The sequence below is a fragment of the Salvelinus alpinus genome, chromosome 10 (genome assembly GCF_045679555.1).
Source record: "Salvelinus alpinus chromosome 10, SLU_Salpinus.1, whole genome shotgun sequence".
Taxonomy (NCBI): Eukaryota; Metazoa; Chordata; class Actinopteri; order Salmoniformes; family Salmonidae; genus Salvelinus; species Salvelinus alpinus.
Window position 1 is genome coordinate 71,474,330 of NC_092095.1, and position 10,948 is coordinate 71,485,277.

General features: G+C 45.4%; 1 protein-coding gene across 1 annotated transcript; it reads right to left on the minus strand.

Annotated features, from left to right (window-relative positions):
- Nucleotides 1-67: 67 nt before the first annotated feature.
- grtp1a (growth hormone regulated TBC protein 1a) lies at nucleotides 68-10,019 on the minus strand. The gene is made up of 8 exons (XM_071330890.1): nucleotides 9,360-10,019; nucleotides 7,328-7,479; nucleotides 6,351-6,518; nucleotides 5,222-5,346; nucleotides 3,418-3,514; nucleotides 2,744-2,916; nucleotides 1,669-1,854; nucleotides 68-1,369 (listed from the first exon to the last, which is right to left on the minus strand). The coding sequence occupies exons 1-8, from the start codon at nucleotides 9,470-9,472 to the stop codon at nucleotides 1,277-1,279; spliced, it is 1,107 nt and encodes a 368-aa protein (XP_071186991.1). The 5' UTR covers nucleotides 9,473-10,019; the 3' UTR covers nucleotides 68-1,276.
- Between the last annotated feature and the right edge of the window lie 929 nt (nucleotides 10,020-10,948).

A 10,948-nucleotide genomic window follows, 5' to 3' on the forward strand; every position in this document is an offset into this window, starting at 1 on the left:
CTAGCACTAGAGATTACAGGGACTACAAAAGTATCAGAAAGAACAGACAAGGGGGGGGGGGGTCACATGATTGTGAAGGAGGGAAGAGTCTGTCGTTTATTTAATAGTGTCTGGTGTACAAAGAATCAGGCTCGTTTATAGTGCACTACAACGGACACTCGTTCATGTACGACAACGTACCATATGCTTCAAGTCTACTTCTCAACGTCATCAGTGATCTCATCACTCAGAGGAGAAAAGTGCATAGAATCCAAATCTTGTTCTTAAATAAATGTTTATTCCAGGTAAGATGAGCTTCAGTCAGCAACATGAATCTCACATGAGTTACATCTCAATTAGCACCCTATTCCCTATATAGTGCACTACTTTAGACCAGGGCCCTATTCCCTATATAGTGCACTACTTTAGACCAGGGCCCTATTCCCTATATAGTGCACTACTTTAGACCAGGGCCCTATTCCCTATATAGTGCACTACTTTAGACCAGGGCCCTATTCCCTATATATAGTGCACTACTATAGACCAGGGCCCTATTCCCTATATAGTGCACTACTTTAGACCAGGGCCCTATTCCCTATATATAGTGCACTACTATAGACCAGGGCCCTATATAGTGCACTACTTTTGTAGGACAAAATGGGATCCTCAGTTAGCAGAGTTAAGACATTACACTCCATCTATCTAGCTGTGTACATTCAGGTCTACATGAACCAATACGTCCAGGGCTGGTTAACACCAATGCTGGACTAAACCTCATGTTGAATTCCTGCATCTGTGCAGCCGCCATTTGATGAATGACACCCAGCGACGTCACTCATTAGGTCCACATCAGTCTGGTGACCTCAACGCGTCCACTGCTGTCCGCGCGTCTCGGCCGATCATCTCTGCTTATTACCAAACCACACCACATTTGAGCGTATTCCATGTTTTCATGTCCATTCGCTAAATATTTTTTATTTCATGTGACTTTCATACAGTAATGATAATAGTGTAATAGCCAGAAGGTTTCATTGGCGTCTTTGTTAATTATTGTGATGGGCTCATGTTTAACCAGTACGGCGTACCCCCACAGGATAGATACTAATTCAGTGGTCGGTACTCGTAACACCTTTTCACCCCTAGTAGTCTACATACATGGTAGTCATGCTAAAGAGTACAAAACAGTCTAGGGCACTGTCCCAACAGTGAGGGATAGGATCCGAGGAGACCATTAAGGAGTGTTGGGACCCAGCCCGGAATGTGCAGTGTGTTTGATTGACAGGTCAGGAGGATGGGGTCAGGACTCCTCAGCGATGATGCGTGCTCGACACGTCTCCCGGAGCTTGGTGATTGTTGCCATGGAGAGGCTTCCGGGTTCCGTGAAGATTTTCTGGGAAAGCGGCAAGACAAAGGATTACAGAGGGATGAACAGAGATCATTATGGTGTACACACACACAGTCTTGTACAGCTAACCTTGTGGGGACACACAATTTAGTCACACTCAAAATCCTATTTTCCCTAACTGTAACCCGTACTCTTACACAAATATCTAATTCTAACCTTAACCCTAAACCCCCCAGAAATAGCATTTCACCTCGTGGGGACCAACAAGATGTCCACTTTTTGTTTGTTTGCTAATAGTTAAAACACATCCACACACACACGTTCATTTCAGTGTGTGTGTATACCTGCATGAAGGTGTGGCAGTCCTCTACATAGGGGCCTCTGGTCATGTGTTTGAAGCTGTCACAGACGTCAGGCAGGGAACCGGCCTGTTGGACCTCAGCCTGCTGGTTCCTTATCAACGTCAGAGCCACACGGAACAGTATCTTAGAACCCTCGTAGAACAGACAGTCCCAGATACGCAGAACCGTCTAAGGACGAGAACCAAGGAGAGAGACGAGAGTCAGGCTTAATGGGCCGCAGGACAGTCAGGCTTAATGGGCCGCAGGACAGTCAGGCTTAATGGGCCGCAGGACAGTCAGGCTTAATGGGCCGCAGGACAGTCAGGTTTAATGGGCCGCAGGACAGTCAGGCTTAATGGGCCGCAGGACAGTCAGGCTTAATGGGCCGCAGGACAGTCAGGCTTAATGGGCCGCAGGACAGTCAGGCTTAATGGGCCGCAGGACAGTCAGGCTTAATGGGCCGCAGGACAGTCAGGCTTAATGGGCCGCAGGACAGTCAGGCTTAATGGGCCGCAGGACAGTCAGGTTTAATGTTGTGGGGCTGAGTACCCATTCTGCCCTGTAAACCTGATTCAGTCCTGTTGTGGGGCTGAGTTCCCATTCTGCCCTGTAAACCTGATTCAGTCCTGTTGTGGGGCTGAGTTCCCATTCTGCCCTGTAAACCTGATTCAGTCCTGTTGTGGGGCTGAGTTCCCATTCTGCCCTGTAAACCTGATTCAGTCCTGTTGTGGGGCTGAGTTCCCATTCTGCCCTGTAAACCTGGTTCAGTCCTGTTGTGGGGCTGAGTTCCCATTCTGCCCTGTAAACCTGATTCAGTCCTGTTGTGGGGCTGAGTTCCCATTCTGCCCTGTAAACCTGATTCAGTCCTGTTGTGGGGCCGAGTCTCTGATAAAGCTCAGCACTGATAAAACATGAATAGCCCTTCTACAACAGATCACTGACCCAAACCTGACTGGGTGTTTACATGTTCAATAGTTACATCAACTTAGTATTAGTACTCCAACAACAACAAAGATTTGGCCAAAGTTCTCTCCTTGCTTTTCAACCCCCTAGTCGTCCCCCCCCCCCCCCCCCTCACCTCCACAGGCAGGACGTCTATGTAGAGACAGATGAACCACCTGGAGACCACCAGGGTCCACATGACGTTGTGTTGCCCCATGGCCTGCCACACAACTGGGGCTTTGGTCCTCACAAGCTCCCCTAAAACCTCCTGGTCCATCTTCAGACCCAACATGGCCGGGGAGTAGTAGTCTGGACAGGAGACAGACAGGACACACAACTTAGTATCAACACTCCCTTTCATTACACTGTTGGTTTTTTACTGTCGTCAAGGGACAGTGCGCACACCACACACACACACACACACACACACACACACACACACACACACACACACACACACACACACACACACACACACACACACACACACACACACACACACACACACACACACACACACACACACACACACACACACACACACACACCTCAAAGATATGAGCCCTGAACACAGTGACAAATGTGATCTCAGATCAAATCCACCTGTTTGTCAGAGTGGAGCCTGACTATGCCAGAACAGGAAGTGAGGTAGTGAGCTGGGGCGTGATGTAATTTCCTGTGTGACATCATAGGATTACCCCCTCCGTGTGACATGGGTCTTAACGAGGCTCAAGACCATGTGACCTCCGCTGGGTTATATATAGACCCACGGCAGGGAGAGAGCTGCTGTCCCTGCTGTACCTCACACACCTGGTAGTATCCTGCCCAGTAGAGCGTCCATCAGCCAGAATGATTTCTCCTCATCTTTAGTGATGATGATGAGGTACCCAGCGATGAAGTTCATGCCCTGAAGACAAGACAGTTATTAGATACATATGAATATTACATTTCAGCCACAATAAACTGTTAATAGTTATGCAACAGTGTTTTCAAGATGTTGTTGTCTGTAGGTTGTAGACATCCTCTCCTTGACAGCTTAGTGAGGGGTACAACCCATTCTAATTCAACAGCCCTCTCTCTCTCCCTTTGCCTGGCCAATACATTCTAATTCAACAGCCCTCTCTCTCCCTCTCCCTTTGCCTGGCCAATACATTCTAATTCAACAGCCCTCTCTCTCTCTCTCTCCCTTTGCCTGGCCAATACATTCTAATTCAACAGCCCTCTCTCTCTCTCTCCCTTTGCCTGGCCAATACATTCTAATTCAACAGCCCTCTCCCTCTCCCTGGCCAATACATTCTAATTCAACAGCCCTCTCCCTCTCCCTGGCCAATACATTCTAATTCAACAGCCCTCTCTCTCCCTCTCCCTTTGCCTGGCCAATACATTCTAATTCAACAGCCCTCTCTCTCCCTCTCCCTTTGCCTGGCCAATACATTCTAATTCAACAGCCCTCTCTCTCCCTCTCCCTCTCCCTGGCCAATACATTCTAATTCAACAGCCCTCTCTCTCCCTCTCCCTCTCCCTGGCCAATACATTCTAATTCAACAGCCCTCTCTCTCCCTCTCCCTTTGCCTGGCCAATACATTCTAATTCAACAGCCCTCTCTCTCCCTTTGCCTGCTAATACAGCCTGTTGCTAAGAGGGAGAGAGAACAGGTCTGTGTTCTGGTGAATGAGTTCAAAGAGAGGGAGAGATGAAAAGGTGGACAGAGATACACTAAGCGTCCCAAATGGCACCCTATTCCCTATATAGTGCACTACTTTTGACCAGGGCCCATGGTAAAAATACATAGTCTCTAGTAAGTAACTATTGGAAATTATGTGATTAAATGTGTCTTTGATAGTCAAAAAGACAGACTAATAAACAGAAAAGCTGACAATACGAGAGGCAGACAGAGAGGACTGACTGTACACACACCAAACCTTCAGCCATAATGCTGCTTCTTTGCATTGCAAAAGACTGAAAATCTCCCTATCAAATCACACACAACCACACAGTAGCCTTGTCTATTCAACATGCCATCCCATTTAGGAACAAAAGCTGATTGAATGGTCGAGGAAGGGTTGAGATTCCTGAAAAGGCTAGCAGGTAATGCCTGGACCAGCCACAGGGGGCAGTGTGAACACGGTGCCGTAGCAGTGAGGGCTGAGAAACAATAGAACAGTGTTTCCCAACTCCAGTCTTCCAGGACCCCCTGATCCAACTCAATCAGGTGTGCTGGTCCGGGGCTACAAAAATAAGGTGTACTGTTGGGGGTACTGGAGTGGAGGACTGGAGTTGGGAACCACTGTAGTAGAGGACTGGAGTTGGGAACCACTGGAGTAGAGGACTGGAGGACTGTAGTTGGGAACCACTGGAGTAGAGCGTTAAAAGGTGACTGAGCCTGTAAAGTGGAATCTGAGGCTGCCTGTGGGCTCTGGTCTAAATTAGTGCACTATATAGGGTATAGGGCCCTGGTCTAAAGTAGTGCACTATATAGGGGATAGGGCCCTGGTCTATAGTAGTGTACTAGATAGGGAATAGGGCTCTGGTCTATAGTAGTGTACTAGATAGGGAATAGGGTGCCATTTGGGATGTAGCCAAAGAACCGGCAGGTGTAACAGGGTAAACGTACTTGACAGTAGCCCACAGCTGGGTTGTGGTGTCCGTACGCCAGCAGCACGTTGTACAGGGTTTTCTGGAGACATGGGTTCGACGTCTTGCGGAACTGGACGTTGTCAGGAAATGTTCTGTTCAGGTCTGCCAGGGAGGGAGGGATGGAGGTGGTTAATCACTACTAAATCACCACCAAAATTAACCTGCTGCCAACTCCACAAACATCTCGAACCCTTTCAGCTATTTGTCAAAGCCGAGTACATACAGAGAGAAATATCTCAGAGCTCAAGCTCCCGTGTTCAGGTAGATATCAGCTAACCCACGATGATCTATATCAGCTAACCCCACGATGATCTATATCAGCTAACCCCACGATGATCTATATCAGCTAACCCACGATGATCTATATCAGCTAACCCACGATGATCTATATCAGCTAACCCACGATGAGGTATATCAGCTAACCCCACGATGATCTATATCAGCTAACCCACGATGATCTATATCAGCTAACCCACGATGATCTATATCAGCTAACCCACGATGATCTATATCAGCTAACCCACGATGATCTATATCAGCTAACCCACGATGATCTATATCAGCTAACCCCACGATGATCTATATCAGCTAACCCCACGATGATCTATATCAGCTAACCCACGATGATCTATATCAGCTAACCCACAATGATCTATATCAGCTAACCCACAATGATCTATATCAGCTAACCTGTTCAGGTGTATATCAGCTAACCCATGATGATCTATATCAGCTAACCTGTTCAGGTGTATATCAGCTAACCCACTATGATCTATATCAGCTAACCCACAATGATCTATATCAGCTAACCCATGATGAGGTATATCAGCTAACCCATGATGATCTATATTAGCTAACCCATGATGAGGTATATTAGCTAACCCACGATGATCTATATCAGCTAACCCATGATGAGGTATATCAGCTAACCCATGATGAGGTATATCAGCTAACCCATGATGAGGTATATTAGCCCATGATGAGGTATATTAGCTAACCCATGATGAGGTATATTAGCTAACCCATGATGAGGTATATTAGCCCATGATGAGGTATATTAGCCCATGATGAGGTATATTAGCCCATGATGAGGTATATTAGCTAACCTGTGCGTATGGAGTCCACCAGCTTGGGGTCGTGCTGTTGCTTCGTCGTGTCCAGTAGAGAGTGATAGTAGCCTGGGTTCCTCTCCAGGTGCTCCTGGGCCCCGCTGGCTGACATCCAGATCAACCCTCGGTGCTCGTTGGGCACGCCCTTACGCACATACCGCTTCACTGTGGGAGTGCTTCACGAGTCAGTTATGCAACTTAAGTCTCTTTTTCACTCTCTCACACACACACACACCCTAGAAGCAGCATGAACAAAAACACTGATTTGACGTGAACACCTGCCAAACGTATAAGCTGGAAGTGGAAGCCTAAGTATTGTCCATTTGTTTACTCCAATTGGGGGGAGGGGTGGTAGGGTTAAGGGAAAATAATAAAAACATTTTTTTTTAACTAACATATTTACAAATCAAAAACAATAAAATACAGTACCAGTCAAAAGTTTGGACACACCTACTCATTCCAGGGTTTCTCTTTATTTGTTTTACATTGTAGAATAATAGTGAAGACATCAAAACTATGAAATAACACATATGGAATCATGTCGTAACCAAAAAAATGTGTCAAACAAATGAAAATATATTTTATATTTGAGATTCTTCAAAGTAGAAAAGTTGAATCTTTGCCTTGAGGACAGCATTGCACACTCTTGGCATTCTCTCAACCAGCCTGGTTAGAGAAGACAATGCTTCTACTAGTCAAGACTCAATCTCACAGGCACAAACATGACTCGAGTTGGGCTACCACTGTAACCGTGAACATTTTTGTCTAATCTGTTATATTTTGGCTAAAAGACTTAGGATACAAAAAAATATAATTAAACAAAATACCACATTACTTCTTAGATGTATTGTTTTAGAAACTGTTTTTTTTTGGTGTCCTTTTAGCAGAAAAAAAAATATTTTTGCTGGTAAAAAATATCTACCTGCCACTAAATAGTTTATTTTATGCTCTGGCTCCGATGAAGTCCCACTCACCCTTGATGCTCTTCTCCAGTCGTCCCCGGCCCTGCAACAGCTTGGACCACCTGATGGACCTCCTGGTGAGCACGGCCAGGTACTCTGACATCAACTCCTCATACGACTCATAGTCAAAGTCCTCCAACCGCTGAAAGCCATACGGGTCCACACTGAAACAGAGTCACAGCCATACGGAGTCCACACTGAAACAGAGTCACAGCCATACGGGTCCACACTGAAACAGAGTCACAGCCATACGGGTCCACACTGAAACAGAGTCACAGCCATACGGGTCCACACTGAAACAGAGTCACAGCCATACGGGTCCACACTGAAACAGAGTCACAGCCATACGGGTCCACACTGAAACAGAGTCACAGCCATACGGGTCCACACTGAAACAGAGTCACAGCCATACGGAGTCCACACTGAAACAGAGTCACAGCCATACGGGTCCACACTGAAACAGAGTCACAGCCATACGGAGTCCACACTGAAACAGAGTCACAGCCATACGGGTCCACACTGAAACAGAGTCACAGCCATACGGGTCCACACTGAAACAGAGTCACAGCCATACGGGTCCACACTGAAACAGAGTCACAGCCATACGGGTCCACACTGAAACAGAGTCACAGCCATACGGAGTCCACACTGAAACAGAGTCACAGCCATACGGGTCCACACTGAAACAGAGTCACAGCCATATGGAGTCCACACTGAAACAGAGTCACAGCCATACGGGTCCACACTGAAACAGAGTCACAGCCATACGGGTCCACACTGAAACAGAGTCACAGCCATACGGGTCCACACTGAAACAGAGTCACAGCCATATGGAGTCCACACTGAAACAGAGTCACAGCCATACGGAGTCTAGCTAGCAGGAGTCAGAAACGAAGTCAATCTAAAGGCGATAGTGAGCGACGAGCGTAGTGAGACTGGTGAGTAGTAGTAGCATGTTTGGCAATCTGTTGTTTGCTATGGAATCCGGACAGACTGGTCCTTTATAAGACCAGACACATTCTCCATTCAGCAGGATTGTTTTTTCCAGTGGACTAGATTTAATAAGAGCTTAGAGCAATGACATCATGTGGATTAGTGACCTAATGGTATTTTCCCACTTGTAGCTGGGTGAATACTGAAAGGTGGATGAGTAAGACCACACTATGGAAAGGAGGAGACGAAAGGAAGGAGGAGGAAAGGAAGAATGAGGGAAGGAGGAGAGGAAGAATGAGCCCTGAGAGACAACCAAGGTTATTATAGTAAACTAAAACTAAATAATGAAAAAAAGTTTGACAAACTAAAAAACGATTATATTTTACTTCAAAACAAACGAGTATAAATATATTTTTAAATCATGATGTATGTTTTAACTAATAGAAATAGAAACGAATATAAAAACACTAAACTATAATAACCTTGGAGGCCACAATGTGTACCCTATCACGTAGAACGATACAACCTAAAAAAAAACGTCAGTGAACTTCAACAAAGCGTTGCACTGAGAAGAAGTAAGTAGCCTAGGCCTAATGTTTTGGTTGGGAACTTTCCTAGCCTGCAATGTTCATCGATTACACTGTGTTTCAATTTTCACAACAGCGGAGGACTCCTGTGCATAGCACAACACGTGTGACTAGCTACTAAAACGTGTGTAATCTCGATGGTGGGGGACGGGGTGTCGGGTGGAGGTTGTGAGGCAGCTTGGAATAGTGCACATGCCATTACGAAGGACTGAGTCCAACGGTCCTCGCATTCTCAACACATCCACTTAGCTTGCTATCTACTGTATGAGGTAGCTTTGCAAAACACAAGTACAACCAACACCTGCCATGGTTTGTCGTTAGCCAGATTGACTACCTAGCGTTGGCCATTTTTTTTTACATAACTCTCCCTAAAAGTTGTTTTAACTTTTGTGTAACGCTAAGAACATTTAAATTGTCAGGTGTATGGTGGTAGGGACGGGCAAAAATATGCGAAGCTTCGTAGCCAGCTAACGTTAGTTTGTTAAATTGGCATGTAACTTTTGCTGGCTATAAAGAGTGGCTACCTGTGCACTCTCTCTTTGGCGCTGCTGCCACTGGGAGGAGAGTTGATAGTTGAGTTCGGGCTCCGAAGTTGCGGCGAGCGAGCCCTGTTCGCTTTGTTGTTTTTCTTTTCCATGAGTGAACCCAAATATATTCCAAATATGCCGTGGAAATATGGCCTAAACGTTTGGTTAATTGCAGTAGGCTATTCTGTAGTCCAAAAGTTGAAACGATATCGCTGTTCTCTCCATGAAGCGAGTCCCACAACTGCAAATCCCAGGCGTGAACTCGGATGCCGATCAGGGACAGTCGAAGAGTCACTCGATGTCCCAAACAGTCAAACAACGGGGAGTTGTATTGATCCACCCGAGGCACAAACTAATTTAGCTGGAAGAGGAGAGTAAAGTGTCTCGATCTTTCATCCTATCTGGAAGAGAGAAACCCGTTTATGCACCTGTATTTTTTACTTTGGTGGCTGGAACTGGAGAACAATCGCAACCTGGTAACAACAATGTTAAACGCGATCGGCTGACTCCACAGCGTCTCGAAACATGATCCATCATTAATAAATATATTGAAATGTCTACAAATCCGCCGGGTGGTTTTTTCTCATGTTTTCCAAGGTAGAACGCCTGACTGTGCGTGAGCTCCGCTTAGCCTCGGGGCACATGTCAATCAAGCATGAGCGGGAAATAGAACCGCCCTCTCATAAATATTCTAGGTACGCAACTCCAAAACGATCAGCGATGAAATAATTAACCTATTCAATTATATATAATCACATCTAATTTTCTTAAATTAATCTTCGTAATATACTTGGTTTAGAAAATGTCCACAATGCCACGTCATGATAACGGAATGGGGAAACCCTTCTGAGGATTACCTTTAGCCACTCCCCCTGACAGGTGATTTTTACAGTAGATGACGTCATGCATCACACATGCCATGACAAAATCCTTGTAAAAAAATCAATGTTAAATTTCTAAAATTAATATTTGAAGTAGCGACATCTTCAAATTAATATTAATCTAAGGACTTTAAGGACATATCCTCATACCCATTTCTTTCCAGAAACGAATGTGTGTCTTTGTGTGTGTATGCATGTGCGTTTGAGTTTAACCCATCAATAAAAGTGCACATCGACCATTTCTTAGCATAAAATAGTGTGTTTAGGGCTGTTTTTCCAACCGTCAGTAAAAGGCAACTGGTGTGAATAATATGAGATAAGTGGGTTATTTCCCCAGGTTATAGTCCATGTCTGTAGCCAAAACACTGGCAGTGAGGGCACATTTACCGTGTGGTGGTAGTAGAACATCTAGCTGGCACACAAACAACCTGTGTAGGTGTATCTGGGACCTTGGAACATTCCAGAAAAAAATTAACCCTCTGGTGTCAACATTTGAACAAAGATTCTCTTGTAAACTTCATTGATACATGTAGTGGCCGAATATGTCCCTGATCTCTGAGATTATTCTAATGACATTAAATGAAATGTATGGTGCCTTAGTTCCGGTTTACTTGTGATAACGACAATAGTCACGAGACTTAGGGAGAGTATAGATACGCCAAGGTCAGTAGAGCTAACTCAAACAGGCTAATGATTGAACACAAC